At 41.9% G+C, this 19466-nt stretch overlaps 1 protein-coding gene across 1 annotated transcript in view; it reads left to right on the top strand.

The window, feature by feature from the left end:
* Positions 1-3345: 3345 nt before the first annotated feature.
* DIAPH3 (diaphanous related formin 3) overlaps positions 3346-19466 on the top strand; it is a 455761-nt gene continuing 439640 nt past the window's right edge. Inside the window, exon 1 of the mRNA XM_053916803.2 lies at positions 3346-3749. Within this exon, the coding sequence (XP_053772778.1) occupies positions 3570-3749 (180 nt within the window). The 5' untranslated portion in view covers positions 3346-3569. The remainder of the gene's footprint in view (positions 3750-19466) is intronic.

Below are 19466 nucleotides of genomic sequence, written 5' to 3'. Positions count from 1 at the left end.
TTAGCTATAAGGTTTCAGCTCTAATTTCTTGCTCTTTCTTCCTTTCCTCTCTGGAAGTAGGTGAAGCTGTTGTGTATATTTCTCTTTGGCTTTTTTGGTGTTATTACACTCGCACATGCTACATTTATATATGCATACATATATACATATGTGATTTGTTTTTGAGATTTACCCACATGTAGGCCTAATAATTTTATATGTGGTATATGTGGATTCTACTGAGTAATATACCCCCATATATTTTATCCTTTTTTTTGTTATTACAAAGAATACAAAAAATATCTTTTAATGGTTATTGCTGGGCTTCTCCAGGGAGAAATCTAGATATGGATTTGCTGTGTCACAAGAACATGCACCTTTGCCTTTACCAGGTGTCACCAAATTGCTGTCCAAAGTGGCTAAGCCAGTTTTGCACTCCCATCATATATGTAGGAATCCCTACATCTTGGCCAAAACTTGGTAACTTCGGACTTCATAATATTCACCAGCCTGATGAAGATAAAATGGTATCTTAGAAAACTATTTTTCATTTTTAAAAAATTGATTGGGAATGATCCATCTCTTCCTGGAACTTCTCACAACTTTCTTGCACAGTCATTAAGAGTGAACTCTCACAAGGATTGCTTTAGAAATTGTCTGAATGTTGAGACTAAACAGACGTGATAAAGGAAAGAATATATTTCTGGATTCCAAGCTTCCAGAGGCCTGCCTTCTGTCTCATTCAACTTTGTCCCAGCCCTGTGCGCTGAGCCTGGCACGAGGCAGCATTTCTAAAATTGTTGACCCACTGGGGTATATCATCTCCTTGTTGGGGCATCAGAATGAGGGGCAGTGTGTGCTCTTGTGAGGGTTAAATAAATAACCACATATAACAAGCACTTTAAAATTTTGGCAAAGGTATTATTTTCACAGAGGTATTGCAGTTGCAAAGAATTTGTACGAGAAAAATTTCAGAGTGTTCTACATAAAGCTTGAAAGTTAATTACAATAGCTCCTGCTTATTTATATTGAGTACCTTCTGCATGTCAAGGACAGAAGAAAAGAGCAGTCCTTGACACCAGGGAACTAGTTTGACACAGCTAAGCCTCAGTGTTGTTAGAAGCTAGCCTGACACAGCTAGGCCAGGTTGTTCTCCTCACAGACAAAAGCTTACAGAACACGAACATCAGATAAGATCACTCTGACTGTGTTGAAGTGAGACAGAACAAGACTACTAACTTTTTCTAAGCACAGACAATAACAAGGTCAATGTGCAAATCACAAAATACCAAACACCTCCCTCTCCCTGATACTCTTAATGACTGCTGCTGCTTTGTCAGTTACAGCTTAATCCTCGTCCTTTAGCCTGCCGTCCTTCTAGATGAGATTTATTAAGATACCCAATCTCTGAACTGTCCGTATACATGACAGCACAGGAATCCAGGGTAACCCTCCCCACTCTGCTTCTGAGGGGTCTTCGCAAATTACCTAACTGTTCAAGAATGTAGAGACATGGACCTAAGAAGCCTCTGCCGACGCTGGAACAAAGAAAGTATACATCACTGGCTGAATACCTGGCCAGGAGATTCCCCATATTAGAAGCAACTGTGGCATGGCCTCTGGCGCTCTGCTGGAAACCAGTTGAACCTTCACTGACCTTCCCCTCTCACTCAAGCTTTGTACAGATTCAGCCCTCCCTGATCAGATACCCAGGACACCTGGGGGCAGATCAGCAGGTGACTCACCCTCCCCCCGGGGGTCTGTTACACACTTTAAAAGCCCTTCTACCCTTTCCCTTGGGGCTGCCACGTGTAAGGACCCAGCTGCCTGATCCGCAGAGTCCCACCTCAAATAAAAGCCCTTAATTGGACTTTTCTGGCTCCAGGTCCTTTCTTAGCTACCTCTGCTACCTAACACTAAACAAAGTCCAAATCCTCTCAGTTCTTTCTAGCACCCTTTTACTGAGAAAGCCCAGCGTTCCCCATGGCGCCTGTTGTCTTGCCCTGGGAGTAACAAACTCCACATCTTCAACTACAAATGTTCCTCCTGGCTTTCACGGACATTTCTAAAAACTGTACATATGCTATCTGATTTGAGCCTGACAATACCCCTGTTTGTTAGGCATTATTATTATCACGCCGTTTTTTTCAGATGGAAAGTCAAAGAGAGTTTAACCTCATCTCCAATTTCACATAGCTAGTAAAGGACAGGAATAAAACTCGCATCTGGGTCTGACAGTCATTAAGACATTAGACTCACAATTCTGCTGCCCTTGCTGTTCTGGACTTTCTCCTGAAAGTTAGGTATCTGTGAGTAGAAACTGGCATAGGAAGGCTGGCACAGTAAGAACGAACGAACGAACAAACAAACAAACAAACAAAAACCTAATTGTAGTGTCAGGACTTAGTTGGAACTAAGTCCTATGTTTTGAACCTTTGCGCCACTATCCCCGGAGTTACTAGAGTTGTTTCCTGAACGCCAATCACTACTGCACATTTGCCTGGATCTTGGCCCACACCACCGGCGGGTAGTCAGAAGATGGATAACTTTAGGAAAGAATTTAAAGAAAAGGATGCCTTTTAAATGAGGAAAAAAGCACACTGATGAGTGGAAAAACTGCTTTAGCCTTGTAACTTGACCTTGGATATACACAACGAATTCTTTTGCACGGTTTCAGCTCAAAGCCCTTCATTATATGCCCTTCAAGTGTTTTTCAACCCTATGCTCTTGACCTCTCTTGGCCTTGCTTCTGGCTGGAATGCCTTTTATCTGATTGTCCCACCATTCTTTTCTGCCTAAAGTCTATGTATTCTTCCTTTCACCTTTGCAGATTTGCTCCTTAATATATTCTGTCTTTGTTCTCGATGAACTTTTAAAACAACTGCTAAAACATTTACATCATTTTGTTATAAGGGTTTAGGAACCCTCCATAAGGGTGTGACCTAGCGCTTTCTGATTTTTTGGTGAACCTCTCGGCCAGCCGAGCGGGCTCTCTGCACGTAGGCACTAAGCAGTAGGTCAGTAAACATGACGAGAAAGCTTTTTTTTTTTTTTTTTTTGAGCGTTGGGGGCGCTGTCGTTTTCTCCCCTCAGCACCCCTTCAAGCACAGATCCCAGAACTACTTTTCCCAGTGGTCCACGCACAGGGGATCCGCAGACCTGCAAAGGGATTAGCAGATGGTTTCACATTCCAGAGGTGCGCAAATGCTGGTGCAGAGCGGGTTTTGCCTGCGCTTCCCAAACACGACTCTAGGCTGTGCCCTGAAAGTGAGCTCCTGAAACCTGCAGAATGGCTCAGTGGTCAAATGAACGGACGGCATAGCCAATCATATTTCTTTGTACCCGGAAGGGGCGGATCGAGGGCGTATTAGTAACGTTACCGCGCAGGATTGGCGGGTTCCCGGGAGATCCGTGGTGGCGGGAGATTTCGGATGTGTTGTGGGCGGCCCCGGGCTGCAGCGGTTGGGCTGAGTCTGGCTGTGGATATCTGCGGCGGAACGTGGAGGCGAGTCCGTCCAGGATCATTAAGCTCTCTGCCTGTGGCCTGCTGAGAGGCCGCCTTCTCTCCGTCCCCCGGAGCTTCGGGGAAGATGGATCGGCACCGACCACGGCTGCACCTTCCCACGCAGGGCTCAGCTGCCGGAGCCGCCTACTCGTCCTCTGCCTCTCTCCGCAGCTGTCGGGAGAGCAAGATGCCGCGCAGGAAGGGTCCCCAGCACCCTCCGCCGCCCGGCGGCCCGGAGGTGCCTGGAGAGAAACGCCCCAAATTTGTAAGTTTCGCGTGAGGCTGGGATCGAGCAACTCTCGCCGGATCGACCTGAGCTGTGCCTCAGTCCCAGGGTCCTTCCGTTTCTTTGAAGTGGGTGGGTCCACGGGGCCTGCGGGGCTAAATTTTGTTTTACCCGACGTATAGTGATCTTTGGAGTTGCCCCAATTTTTTTAAGGCTGTTCAAAAGTATATGTATTGACGTCACCCACGTGGATATTGCATTTTTTTAAGTCGAACTTCTCCCCTTACCCCTAGCATCTAAGGGTATGAGACATATCAAAGTGAACTTTTAGGCATTTTTTTCCTGCTTAATATTTTAATCCAAGAAAAACTTCTTAGGGTGGATGTAGTTTTCCAAGTCGAAAGAGCTTGTTTTAAAACTTGGGCGGGGCCATGCAGTCATTGCTAAAGAATGTTATGATTGGAAAGAAGTCCAAGTTTTTGAAACTCGCTATTCAGATTACTTCTTTTATTCACTAACACTCAAGGGGAGTGTCATGCTAGGTGTTTTGTAAATCCTTCTTGGTATCAACTAGTGGAAAAGTGGGCAGTGATGAAAGTTTGGTGTGTGTCTGTAAGTAAACGACAGAGAGTTAGATTTGGGTTGAGACCAACACAATTGAAAATTTAGTATGATCCCTCCATTTTACTTAGGAGTATGGAAAAACTTTTTTTTTTAGTCATAGGTAAGTTTTTGCAGTACAGATGTGCCTTCTGTGAACATGTAAATCATTAAGAATTTAAGTTAGGATACACAGATGAAGGGACTAAAGACTTGTGGAAGAGGACTGAATTGCTAAGTATAACAGCTACAAGTGATAATTGAGTAAAACTGGGAGCAGAGCTCTAAGATGTATCAATACCATGTGATGAGAGACAATGTGGATTAGTTATACTCAATTAGGCATCAAGATATCCCTAGGAACGGCGAAATTTTGCAGGAGGATCAAATATGTTGTAGATTATTATATTGACAGAGTTGAGGAGTGAATAGGATAGGGTTAAATTGGCAATGACTCTACCCAATAGGAGAAGAATCCACTGGAGCAACGACTTTTCTTCCCTTTACAGTTTTCTCTCTGGGTTAAAAAGTTCATTCCATTTTGTCTCACTCCTGTACTCCAGAATCCATAAAGTATAAATTTCTGTGACCGATTTGGAACAAGGATGTAAAAAAAACAAAACCAAAATTAATATCAGGTGATTTGGGTTCTAGCGTGTGCTGCTTTTTATTTCTTAGGTATGTAGAAAGGGTTATTGTAAAGATGAGCACAATAAAGTAATACTTTTAGGTTATAAAACTAATGAACACATCCAAAATACTGTTTTTTAAATAGGAGTCTTATTTGAACCATCATAATTAATTTAGAAGTAATTTAGACCTTTCATAATTTCTGAAACTAATTTAGATTCTTGCTTACGTGGTAACTTCCTTAGATGTATTTTCCATTTCACTAATTTTGCCATCAGCTATGTCTAATCTTCTGTCTAATTTGTTCTATTTGAGTTTAGCAATTATTTTTTATTTCTATAAGTTCCATTTGCTTCTTCAATTCTGCCTGGTCATTCTTGATAGTTATGTTTCTTACTCTTTTATTTCTTTAGGAATTTCTTACTTGGCTCTTATTCTTTATTTGACAGTGCTGGTATGCACAGTCTTTGGACTGTCTACATGGACTTGAACTCAGTGGTGGCTTGCTCTCTCCCTTGTGGTTGGTGATCATTGCAAGTTCATTGCTTCATCTTAACCTGTTTTCCAGGAGGCCTAATTGAGGATGCTTCTCTGTGGAGATTATGAGTCTCTTTCCACCAGGACCCTGGGGATGCCACTGATTTGGGACTACCTCCCTATTGAACTAGAAATCTGAGGGGGCCTGGAATTTTAGTCTTAGCTCTAACTCTGTTCCTGGCCCAAGGCTCGGTATCCCAATCTCAAGGCTGCCTTCGGAACAGCTCTCCCCAGTCTGCCAACTTCCCACTGCTTGCAGTTCCAACCTAGTAACTCTTGTTTTGGGGACGAAGGGTGATCCTTAGAGACCCTCACTTCCTCATGAGATCTCAGCAATACCTCAAAAAGTGATTGTTTGTAGTTCAGTTTGCTGTACTTCAAGCAAGGTGTCAAGTCGGTTCTTGGCTTTCATTTGGTATGAAGTGACGTTAGCCTGAATCTCTTCAGGTCACCTAGTCATTAGGTCACCTAGTTGCCTGGGGCAACTACTTTTGAGTAGGACAAGTAGTGTAGGTTTGTGATGTGACTGGAGTAGGGATAATTTGGGTGTTTGGTATTTTGCATACTCTACAAAGCTGCATGTGGGTAATAGAACTGAGTGGTAAACTGGCCACTTGTTCCTGTCTTAGTTTAAGAAGGTAGGAGTTTTGGTGCCCACGGAAACTCTGGCTTACTCTAAGCCTCGATAAATCAGAGAAATCTTTGTTTTCTACTGAATGTATAATTGTGGGCCTCATGTTACTTTTGAATTGTATATAAAAGTTTATAGAACCTCCCCCATAAATATGTATAAATAGTAGAAATTAGTCTATTGTAAATGTATGATATGTTGGCTGTACAATCAATCGTCTGCTTTTGGGCTATTTGTGAACTAACCAACCTGGCTTCTGTAGAAAATGTGGTAAATGGTGAGTATTGAGATGCTGGGGGCTAGTTGCTAGGAGATGGGACACAAACAAGGAGGCTGTGAGGACAAGGCAGGTACCTGGGTGAAGATTTTGTAGAAGTAGTAGAATTCAGTAGGATCATTAAGCTTGGTACTGGCCTAGGTCATACCCTCAGTACCAAGACCTGAGTCCTGTTTCCCTTTTAGAACAAAACACAGGAGTTGTCTTTCAGTGATACTGGCACTCCATTCCTACCTCCTCCTCCTACTGTTAGAAACACACGGTACCCAGAGCGGAGGCCACCAGGTCCAGAGTGGGAGCAAGATACGTGGCTACTGGAGAAGTCTCCATCTCTGGAATGTGGGCCAGGCTTTTGAAAGGAGGCCTGTAAATTTGGTGATCCAACTTGGCAAAGTAGCTCTGTTTAATTAGGAATATCCTTTAAAAATTCTTATAGACTTTAGTGTGTCTTGCATCTAATCTTATGGTTTCCACTGAACAGATTACTACAGTACCCTCAGTTATGTCATTATAGTACCCTCAAATTTGGTTGTGGGAAGATTTTTCACCCTGTCCATTAATATCTGTATGTCTACAGTGTTTGGACATCATTAGGTGTTCTATAACTATCAACTCCTTTAATGCTTAAAATAACCCTATGAAGTATATAGTGTTATTAGCCTTGTTTGCTAGGTGGGAAAACCAGGGTACAGAGGTTAAATTGCCTTGGGTTACACAGCTGCCAGTTGGTGAGATGGGATTTGAACCTAGGCTGGCTGATTTTGCTCTCCCATGCTGTTGGGAGGGAGTTTTAATTTCTACTGCTTCTTTTTGTAGCCAAATGCAGGTCTGGCCACCTGCCACTTTGAAAGCCAATACTGGAGAGAGGGTGCTGGTGTAAAGGAAAGAGGTTTATTTAAGTACTGATCACCTGAGAAAATGGGGGACTCAATGTCTCCAAGCCCATATTCACATCTCAGTGCAGGCAGAGATTTTTATGAGGAGGAAGAGGGAAAGCAGAACAAAGAGATCAAAGGGAGGGGTTGAAAAGTTCTCTGCATGAAGACCAGCAGATTCCATTGTGATAAGGATTTTGAAACTGATCAAGTGCTGGTCTGGTGTTGGACATTGTGGTTTTAAGGTTGAAGGTCAGCAAGTCTCCTGGAGCTGGGATGACTGAAGGTTGGAGTCTGTTTTTTGAAGCTAGCTCCTACGATTCTTATACAAACATGCTGTTTATCTACAAGCTACACATAGTCAGAGTCAGCATTTACAGAAACATGTCAAAAGAATGATGGGGTGGGTTACAGTGCTCCACTGGTACAATTCTCCACTGCTACATTTTCTGATTTAGGAACTTCTAACAGTAGTTAATAATGGCTTCAATGAATATAGAATTAGCAACTTCCTGATCATAGGCTGGTTGTGAGCAGGAAGAGGTATTAAGTTGGAGAACTTCTGCTTATTGTACTGAGAACTTGGGTATAGTTCAGGGGTGTCAAAGTCATTTTCACCGGGGGCCACATCAGCCTTGCAGTTGCCTTCAAAGGGCTGAAATAATTTTAGGACTGTATAAATGTAACTACTCCTTAACTGTTAAGGAGTTGAAATTACATTCAGCCCTTTGAAAGCAACCATGAGGCTGCTGGTAGCCCCCGGTGAAAATGAGTTTGACACCCCTGGCATAGTTGAAATCAGCAGGCTTGATGAGATTAGCGCAGGGTCACCTAATTGCTTTGGGTTTGTTGGAGGCTCCTGTAGCAGGCTGAATAATGACCTCTAACCCTAAAATATATTCACATCTTAATCCCCGGAAGTTGTCAATGTTCCCCCAAAAAGGGATTTGTAGGTATGATTAAGTTAAAGCTTCTAAAATGAGATTATCTTGTATTATCAGGATGGGCCCTAAAAATGCAAACGTGCATATCCTTATAAGAGGGAGGCAGAGGGAGATTTGACCACAGAAGAGGAGAGGGCGGTGTGACAAGAAGGCAAAGCTTGGTGATGTAGCCACAGACAAAACAAGGCTGGCAGCCATCTGGAGCTGGAAGAGACAAGGAACCATTCTCCCTTGGAGACTCCAGAGGGAGACACTTGATTTCAGCTTAGTGAACCTGATTTTGGACTTCTGGTCTCTAGAACTGACAGGCTACATTTTCGTCGTAGTTTGGTGTAGCAGCCATAGGAAACAAACGTAACAGGCATAGTGAGGGTGACCATGACGTAAAGTTTGGTTGAACAGTTTAAAAATGCATTTTTTAGAAGAACCATCAGATTCATTTAAATCTCTTTCTTGCAGTGTTTTATTTTGGAAGGTTTGTGATTTGGGAGACTATAAGACCACCGCAGTTTGGTCCTCTGGAATAACAACTAGAACCTTCACTCATCTTGGTCTGTTACATCATTTCCATAGCTGCTAGAAAGCTGAGAAAAGATAGAGCGATGTCTGTATGCCCTTTTCCGAATTTATCTCTCTATTGTGATGTTTTTTCAATGGTCCTAAAGTTAAAGACTCAAGAAGTAGTGATAGTGTTCTTGGTTGAAGGCTTTAGGCACCTTAGTTTTATTCGTATCCTATCAAATTCTACCTAACCCATCAAACATTGAAGCCTCCATAAGGTAAAATCATTTTATTTGGGCCAGTCTTCTAAGGAAATTACTCTGAATTGTTCTTTCTATCCTTCCTAAGAGAGAATATAAGGTTAAAAATTTTTTTTTTAATATATGATTTTCAAAATAAATTACATCAGAAGGGTTTTGGGGAGTACAGTTAGCTGCTGAAAGATGATATGTAGTATTTATTACTTCTGAATCGCTCTAGATCTTTTCTTTGTGGGCTCAAATGGGTGGGAAAAGGTATGATTGTCTCAGATTTAGAGCATGGCTTAATTGCTTTTTTCAGAGTCATATTCTTAATTATGAAGCAAGCAAACTGACATACATTTATTACACTGAAACCTTGCATCTCATCTAGTCTGTCTTGTAGCAATTGCCTCTGAACAGATGTTACATGGAACACCTCTGTGCCGTTGGTGGAATGCTAAAATTTGTCATGCTTTTATTATTGTTGTCTCGAATTAACTCTACTTTATGGCATAACTTTATTGCTGTGTCCTAGGATCTTTATATATTTATTGCCTTATAAATTGGATTTAAAATTGGCTTTTTATATACAGTGTAAATTAACATGTGTATAACTTGTTTATGCTTGCAGAATAATGCCAGAAAAAACTGCTACGTATTACACTAATGTAATTGTCTTTAACTCAGCACATAGTATCCTCCAAACAAGGAGTGCAAGGAATGCTGCAGAATGTGCTTACCATCACTCTCTGCTTGTTTGCCCCAGAAACTAATTTGACTTTTAGATCTATAAAATATAGATTAAGCATAACCTTCTACTTCATGGGATATTAAAGATCAGAGCATGAGCTTTCTTTGAACAGGATCTACAAAGGTAACTTTTCTCTGGCTAGCAGCATGGTGGCATTGAAATACCTTACAATTGGGAGTAATTTTCTCAAATAGCAAATCAAATCATTATTATTAACTTAGGGGAGAATTTAAGAGTTTCCGTAGTTAGTTTTGATGCTGGAATATTCAGGTTTGGAAATGCTTGCCATAGATTTTTATTCTGCAAAAGGACCCACTGCCATCCTTTCTTATTTTGTTTTTGTTTTTGTTTTTTGGTAGATAGGGCATTGTGAATAACGTTAACGAGCAGCAACTTGAACCACTTTTAGTGCTTGAATCCTAGCTATGTCACTTATTAGCTGTGTGAACTTGGGCAGGTTACTTAACCTCTCTCTGTGCTTCCGTTTCCTCCTGTGTAAAATGGGATAGTTGCAAAGATTAAAAGTTAATGTGATGGGCCTAGAATAGTACCTGGCTCACTGTAAACTCTATGTAAATATTTGCCATTTATAGGATTGTTGTATTCATTACTAGTAAAAGTGGTAGTGTAATTTTTGTCTAGATTTTAGGGCATTGGGGAAATTATATTGAGTATTTGAATCACTTTCTCGTATTGGAAAAATCTTAATTGGGCCAGGCTTTTTCCTCATGGTGTGGCGGAGGCAGAGTCCTTCTGTTCTTGGTTCTTATCCTAATGAAGGTCATACGACTATGGGGCCTGCCCCAGTAAGACTCACACAAAGAAACCTCCAAAGGCAACGACCTCAAACTTAGAAAAAAATTCTATGATACCTCAGTGTGAACTTGAATGATAATTAAAATAATGTTATGTATATATGTAAATATGGACATAAAACTATGCATAATTTTTATGCTTAGGAGTCTTTTTCAACTATAAAACCAAAAAGATTTACATATAAACTCCAGAAAACCGTAGAGCCAATAAAATTCAGACACACAGTAACATCAGTTTAATATGATTGATGATGATGTTCAGCTGAAATGAAGTCACTGTTGGATTTAATATTGGAAAGATATGTGTATGGCTTGCTGTTTTCCATTTTGTCATCTTGACTTGGAGGGAAATGGAATCCCGGAGGCTGAGGAATGTTAAGTACAGATCCCTTAACCCAGACACTCAGCCCCATGCTGTTGGTAGTGGCCTGTCATCGAGCATCACCTGTCTTTTTCACAAGGTTTTCACTTGAGTGGGTGAAGCAGTATGAACTCTTATAAACCTGTTTATGATAAAAAGAAAATAGCCATCTGTAATTTTTTTAGTAAGTTGTATGAAATGGTTGAAAAAGAGCAGAAGGAATCAGAATCAACACTTGCAAGCCTTTATATTCCTTTTTCTCCTAACTTTAGTTTCCCTAACTTTAGTTTCCCTAGCTCTGGAACAGTGGAGGAGGCTTGCGAAAACCTACATGGCATCTGTTGATGTTGTTTGGGCTTCTTCCGCTGCCACAGTGGGGTACACCCGGTGCAGGCGTGGCCACCAGAAGCGCCTGCCGGAGCGTGGTTGTAGAGCGGCCATTCAGATCGTCCCAGAATATGCTTACTTTACTTCTGGTGCTTAAGACAATCTTGGAAAAATGCACAACTTAAAAAGTCACATAATTGGAGAGTCTGTGGACGGGCTCTGCAGGTCACAGTTTGAGGAATCCAGAATCCTTTCTTCATGAAGAAGTTAGAGGAGTATTTGAACGAGAGTATTTGCACCTTCAGTTCGTAGTCTAGTGGTGGATTATAAGTGATTCGCAAATATTAAGGATGTATCAATGCGCTTTAACATAGTTTACTTCTAAGTAGTTTCTAATATCTAGAAGGGTAGATATTTTTCTTATGATCTTCAAAAAATATTTTATTATACAAAAGAGGTATAGAATACCATGTACTCACCAGTAAGCTTCACAAATGAAACTCCATAAATCCTATTGAAATGTTCATTTTTCTCCCTTCCTATCTATATCTCCTTGTAATCTTTGCTTTTCATAACCTTGAGGTGAGGGCTTTTTTTTTAATTTCGATTTTTTTGTTCCAGTTATAGATCTTTTTCCTAAAAATAGATCTGTGAGTGGAATTAGTATTCAGTATCTTTCTGTCTCTCTGTCTTTGAGCCTCATGGCCCATCTTAAATGCATTAAACCCTAGTCCCCCTCCCCTTCCGGTATCAGGTGTGTTCTAAGGGCTTCTGTTTGCTGAAGGACTTGGGTACATCAGGTAGCTGGGATCCAAGTCAGACCATCGTGGATTAAAGATGGCTAACCACCTGTTCAGCTCTCTTCAAGGAAATTATTGCTAATCCTAGGTCATTCTAGAGGTAAAAAAAAAGCGTGCGACCCTTTTTAAGTTATGGCATAGAATTTCTTGAAACTCTTAGAAAGATACATGGGTTAGTCTGTTGTAAGATGCATAACATTGCATTTATTTGGTGAATTTATTATGAAGTATCTTTTCAGGATGTGGGCAGTTTATCTTGTAATTGTTACACTTTGTCACGGTGTGCTGTTTATTTGGGCATCGTTAAATGAAACTGTAAAATTCAGTTTTTAACTAGGACTTACAAATTGGTGACATATGGACTGTACTATAGTATTAAACTTTTTGTTTACCAAAACCTTGGGTAGAATGCAATTCTAGTGGCAATTACAATTCATTTCTAATGAAAACTTTGACTGCCTGAGAAATGAACATGAAAAATACAATACACATAATCTGCAATCAGAAATTCAACATGACAGTTTTATTTCTTTATAGAAAATGGCATCCTACAATTAAAACTATTCTCTAACTTAGCCTCTCTCCTCTTTGTTCTTGTTAATATGTTATACCGAACCTGTTTTCAGTTGCTTTATGCATGTGGTTGTGAGCTTTTGGAAGTCACTTTCTCCATGGTGCTTGTACAGGCTTGAGCTTATAGTAGGAATGTGAGTGCGTGGCTAATTGAAAATCTATGTAAAATTAATCTCGTAACCTTACACTGCCTGGTTCATTATTCTTGATTAATTTTTAAATTTAAATGTTATTGATGTACCTTAACTGTCCGTTTCTTTTTATAAAAGATTTCAGAAGTGGCGAGTGAGGGAAATGTATCTGGGTCATTGGAGAACTGAGCTTCCAGCTCAAGCTCCTCCAGGGGCCTGGCAGTGTGACTTTAGATCCCCACTCCTAACACCGGCCTTGGGCTCTATGTGGCTCTACGTCCTTGGGCAAATTAATTAACTTCTGTGCCTCAGCTTTTCTATCAGTAAAACGGAAAAGAGAATTACAGCATCAACACTTAGAGATTGTGAGGATTAGTTGAGGTAACACATGTTACAATAGCTTGGGCACAGTGCCTAGCAGTGTGACAGCTATTATTAGCGTTATTATTATTATTTTTTATTGTTTTGTGGGCACCACAGTAGGCGAGATCCCGTCTCTGTAGTGTTGAGTTCTCCAGAGTTGGTCATCTTGAAGGAGATGTGGCAGGATCTCAGTTACTGACAGCATTTTGACCTTTTCTTCTCCTGCTTCTCACCTCCCTCCCTCCTCATCCCTCCCTTCCTGCTGGACACCTGCATTGATTGTGTGCAGGGACTGGACTTTAATTTGAGTAGGGACCACAACAAGGGTTTGGTCCCCATCACAGACCTCCACTCCCTTCACCTTGCCTCTTCCTTTCTCGGTTAGCCTCCTGCTGACAACATTTGTTCCGCACTAAACCCAAAAGTAACCCAAGAACTCCTTTACTGAGGAGGCCTTCCTATTCCTCACCTCTTCAAGCTGCCATAAAGTAGAATATAAATAATTGTCTCAGTTCTCCAAGCCTGGAGCCACCTGATAGGCTGAACCAGGCTGGGGCATCCTGGTGGAAACCCCACCCAGCTATGGGAACTGATGCCCTTAGCCTTTGCATATCCAAGGGCCTGCTGACTAGCTTGGTCCTCAGAACTGCTGGATATTAATCATCATTACAATAGCCACATTTATCCAGCTCTCCTAGTGGGCTAGGCACTGTTTTAGCCACTTCCTCCTAACACAATCTTTTAAAGCAGGTACTCTCAGCACCCTTGTGGTGCACAGGATGGGGCAGAGACAGTGAGGGAGATTTGGGAACTTTCCCCAGGTGCCCCAGCCGGGAATAGGGAATGATGGATATAAATGCAGTCATTCTGGCTCCAGAGCCCTGGCTTTGAACTAGTTCTTCGGTTCCCTCCTTTTCCATTTCTTTCAGCATTTAGGCCAAACCATTATCACTTTCTTTACTTTCTCTATGGGCCTGATATCTTTTTGTTGTAAATAGTTTTTTAAATTGAAAAAGTAATGTATGCACCTCTTAAAAAGCCCCAAACTGTTAAGAGTACAGGGGGAAATTCAGTAAGCTTCCCTTACATCCCAGACCACCAATTCAGGCTCTGCCTACCCGGACAGAGGCCATGATGACTTCTGTTATTTTGTATTGTACCCTTTAATGATATTTTCTGTGTAGGTGTGAAGCACTTGTAGGATCCAAGCGGACGCAGTGAAATGACAGGCACAGGATGTGTGTTTAGGCCAGCACCCTCCAGGAAACCCACAAAGAGGATGGGCTGAGGGACTTCCCTATAAGTGCATTGCTAGGACTTAAGAAAACAAGGACTGACAGGAGAGGAGGTCAGTGAAAATAGAGGGAAACCAAGTTTTTTTTTTAACTGCCCTGAGTGTGCCGCGTTGCTAAATTTGGGCCAATCGCTAACCGCAGAGATCAGCTTCTGGATAAGTTGCTTGCTTGCTCTTGCATAAAAACCCTAGTCTGTAAGCGTTAGGGGCGGCTCTCATTTGCAGCTCTACGGAGCACTGTGACTCCGGTCACTTTGGGAGAGTCCGCCCCTGCGCAGGTAAAGCTTGTTTGGCCAATAAATCATCTATAAATCTCTTAAGAGTCTGAGTCCGTCAGTTCCTAGAAGGAGAACCTTCGATCTCGCATCTCGCATATAACACACTCACTTTGTTCTCACACAGGAACATACCACCGCATTCACTTACAAGATATCAGAGATGGTTCCCCCGACCCTTAGCGCTGACTTTGACACCTTCTTCAGAGAGAAAATAAAGGCCACGTTGCTTGAACTTGCTCCAGTTCCTGATACCGCAGTCGTACTCTTCTACATCTGCAGCCCTTCATCTTTTCTCCTCCAATATCCACAGAAGAAATGTCTGTTTTCCGGATTGAGGTTAATCCCTTGACCGCTGTTCTTGTCCCAGCCCCATCCCATTAGGAATGCTTCATTCTTTACAGGCTCCTTCCTGTGAAAATGCTCTAATGTCTTCCCATGTAACAGAAAAAGCAGTAGCAGAAGCAAATAACCTCCCTCTCCTGCTTTCCCTGACTCTTCCCTCCCCGGATTACCATGCTCTGCTTCCTTCCCGTATGGCCAGACTCTGAAGTAGTGGATTGGCCAGAAAGTTTGTTTGGTTTTTTCCTGGAAGATAGCACTTACTGCTATCTTCCTACTACTATCTTACTACTATCTTAAGTGGTAGCACTTACTGTCTTTAACTGTATTTGAAACAATTTTGTTATACTGTATTGTGACAGCTGTCATATCAACGTGCATTAAAATTTTTTTATCAAAATTGGTGAATTTATGTGCAGCCATTTTAATACTGACAATGGAAGAAAATGTGCAACATTTCTGGCATATTATGCTTTGTTACTTCAAGAAAGGTAAAAACTCAACTGAAACCCAGAAAAGCATTTGTGCGGTGTATGGACCAGGTGCTGTGATGACAGTCGAACGTGGCAAAAGTGGCTTGCGGAGTTTCGCCCTGGAGAGTGCTCACTGGATGATCATGCTCCACGGTCGGGTAGCCCAGTTGAAGTTGATAGCAATCAATTCGAGACATTAATTCAGAAAAATCAACATTCTACCACACAGGAGATAGCCAACACACTCAAAATATCCAGATCACTGAAGTTATTGGTGAAATTGAAAAGTGTGTCTTTTATTTTACCGTAAAAACTAAATGGACTTTTGGCCAACTCAATAGTTATTTTCACTTCCTCAGTAAACATTTGAATGCTCTTTATACCAAGCATAGGAAAGGTCGATACAGTTTGATCCTTGACTTTGAGAGGCTCATATTCAGTCTGGTATGGAGAAAGAGAGGTGTGAACCAGCAACTGTAAAGCATTCCCGGGGAGTCCAAGTTGTATAATATTTAAGGACTCGGATTCTGGAGTTAACCAGTGTTTAAATCCTGGCTCTGTATTTGATGGCTGTGCGACCTTGGAAAATTACTTTTGCATTTTCTCTCTGCGCCTGTGAAGTAGAAGCATTAGTACCTGTATATAGGTTAGATAGGCGGATTAAGTGTGTTGTAATTGGGGTTAACAGCTGAGTACTGCAGAGCTCTTAGCTTGTTGCTGCTCTCACGATGGCACTGGGAAGGGGTAGGCTCACTGACAAAGGGGAAATTCAGCCACTTCCCAAGCGTTCCTCATCTTCGCCTTTGCTTTTGTCATTCCACTGAAATTGCTTTGGCAGGTCAGTAATTGCCAACCCTCTGGCAGATATTCAAACTTCATCTTACTTGACTTCTTCAGTACTAGCGCTGACCTGTCATTTCTGAAATTTTTGCCACAATATGTTCTTCTCTTCTGATCTTTGCCCATTCCTCTTCTCACTCTTTCCAGTCGTGTTCCCGAGTACGCTCTCTGGTTTGCTTCTCTCCCCACTCCGTACCCCTTTCAGCATAGGCACGTTCATTTATGTAGCTCTTACTACTGCTTGGATCAGTGCCATTCCATGGACCTTTCTGGGATGATGGAAATATTCTGTCCTGCTGTGTTTAAGTCAATAGTCACTAGCCACCTGTGGCTAATAACTACCAAAAAGCTGAATTTTTAATTCAATTTAATTTGAATTAATCTGAGTAGCCATATGTGACATTGGCCTACCTGTATATTTGAAGGGCCTTCAGAGTCTTCACCTATGGATCAGACTGCCTTCCAGTGATGTGACAATTTACTCCTGCTGGATAACATGCACATATTATTCCAGCAAAGATGATGCTCTTTCATAGCCTCTGAAGCTACTCTCAGTGATAGGTTTGTGAGCAAAACAACATCAGCGATGACAGAAACAGGCATGGGATCACACTGTTAGAATGACTGTCATCAAGAAGACGAGATAAGTGCTGGCAAGGATGTGGAGTAAAGGGAACCCCTGTGCACTGTTGGTAGGATTGTAAATTGGTACAGTCACTATGAAGAACAGTAAGGAGGTTCTTTTAAAACTACCATGACCCCACGATCCCACTTTAGGGTATATATCCAAAGGAAATGAACACTGGATATCATAAAATTACCTTCACTCCCATGTTTATTGCAGCATTATTCACAATAGCCGAGATATGGGAAAAACCTGAATATCCATCAACAGATGAATGGATAAAGATGTATATGCACGCACACACGGGAATACTATTTAGTCATAAGAAAGAAGGAAATCTGCCATTTGTGACAACATATATGGATGTTGAGGATGTCATCCTTATTGAGATAAGGCAGACAGAGGAAGACAGATCGTAGGATATTACTCATATATGGAAGCTCAAACAGGCAAACTTGTGTAAACAAAGCAGAATCGTGGTTCCTTGGGGCTGGCGGGGTGGGGAGATTGGGGAGATGTTTTTAAAGGGTCAAACTTGCATCTGGAAGATGAGTACATTCTGGGGATCCGCTGTACAGCATAGTGGTTATAGTCAGCCATGCCGTATTATATACTTCAAAATTGCTAAGAGACTGGTCCCCAAACGTTCTCACCACAAACAAGAAATGATAATTGTGGGAAGTGTTAGCTGAACTCCAGAGGTAATGATATTGCAATGTATAAATGAATGAAATCAACACATTGTGCACCTTATATATCAATTAAAAAAAAAAAAGAAACAGGCGCAGGAGAATTGTCCTCCTATCCTTGTAAGATCTGCAGTCCTCCGTAGTTCGCACTAGGTTGTTAGGACTGTTGGGTGCCCTCCCATGCCTGTGACTGTCAGCTGCTGACTTCCCCATAACCCTTGTTGACTTGCTTTATTAGCGTGCTTGAGTGGTGCGGGAATCAACGCGAAACTATGTGCTTTTAGAAGTCCTTTAAAAATATACTTGGGTTATTGCTAGAGAGTCGTGGCTGAAGTCTCCTTCGGCGTTGCTGGAAGATTGCCAAGGGCAGTGCAAGCTGCAGAAACTGCTGTGTTTGAAAGCTGACGTGTGACATAGAAGGTGATGTGTTAGAATTTCACCATGTAGTCATATGACACAGTGGAAGTTTGGTACTGAGTTGGCTTGTTCTGTATCTAATCCTATTCAAGGATTTCTCTCTCCAAATCCCCCAAATGCCTTTGAATGATGAGTGCTAAGGAAAGCATTAAGGTAAGAAACCTGTGTATATTTCAGTTTGTGTAGCACTAGCAGTTACTTTTGTTATATTGTATATCGAGTCACCAAAAAGGGGAAAAATAAGTGACCCGGGCTACTTATTACCACCAGAACCTTTTGGACGGTAAACTCCTTCAGGACAGGTGCTGCTGTGTTTTATAGGTCTTCATATGCCAGCCTTAATGTGATGTCTGAGTTAGCTGACATGCTCAATAACTAAATTCTGCTTGGCTAATATTCCTAAAAGAAGTGTAAAATGTGATGGCATTTTATGCGCAGTACTGGGACTGCACAGAAGAGCTGGAATTGTGCCCCTTTCCTCTCTTTTGCAGATGCTAACGTTGTAAACATGTAGTCATCCTTTTCATGTATTTTCAGTGACAAACCCATTTAGAGGATAGTGATAAAAAGTAGTACTCAGATAATGCAAGAAAGCTTAGTAGTGATTTAGTTAATTTCCAAATTTCTTTGCCCGCCCCTCACCTGGTAAACAACGCAGAACCGGCTTCATTTCCACTGTGAGTCTTCCCGCTAGGTTGGATTATAGCAGCTGTTGCATGGAGGGGAGGGGAGGGGAGGGGAGGGGAATGAGCCTGGGTTTGGGAGTCGCAGTAACTCAGGTTTCATTCCCAGCCTGGCCACTCACCACTCTGGCAAATTGCTTCTGTGGCACTCAATTCCCTGATCTTTAAGCTGGGGGTAATGGCTAATTTATAGGATTGTTTGATGTATTAGTAGTTACGGTAAGTGCTCAGTCAGTGTTGGTGGGAATAGTGGTGAGGTGGGCTAGATCCTATGGGTACCTAGGGACCTGTTTTGCATCTTGGGTCCTGTCTCAGTAAGGGCCTATTTGGCCTAAAGGAACAGACCCCATTCAATAGCTAGTTTAAGCTTGGAAAGGGCAATTGTAAAGATAGACAGGGTTATCTTCGGGATCAAGCACAGTAAATGTATCTCGTTCTCCCAAGAGACTGGAGCCAAGAACTGAAAGCTGGCCGCTTTCCTCATTCTCTTTTCTGGGGCTATACAGCCCCATTTTGCTTTTCACCGGGCCCTTGCCCACTGTTGTATCTTTGCATAGCGCAGCTTCTATTGCTTCGATCTTCATACAACCAAGTCCGGAGCCTCACAGTTCCATGTGCCCATCTATGCCCTTGGTCTATGCTAGAGCTGATTCTGATTCTCATCTCTGAATCCCAAATCCAGGTTTCTGGGAAAGTGAGGATTTGATTGGTTGGGCTTGGGTTTAAGTGTTGAGCTCTGCTCACAACAGCTGTGGCCAGG

This window comes from Desmodus rotundus, chromosome 13 (genome assembly GCF_022682495.2).
Source record: "Desmodus rotundus isolate HL8 chromosome 13, HLdesRot8A.1, whole genome shotgun sequence".
NCBI classification, from domain to species: domain Eukaryota; kingdom Metazoa; phylum Chordata; class Mammalia; order Chiroptera; family Phyllostomidae; genus Desmodus; species Desmodus rotundus.
Note: the sequence above shows the minus strand (reverse complement) of the source record. Positions and strands in the feature narration are given on the sequence as shown.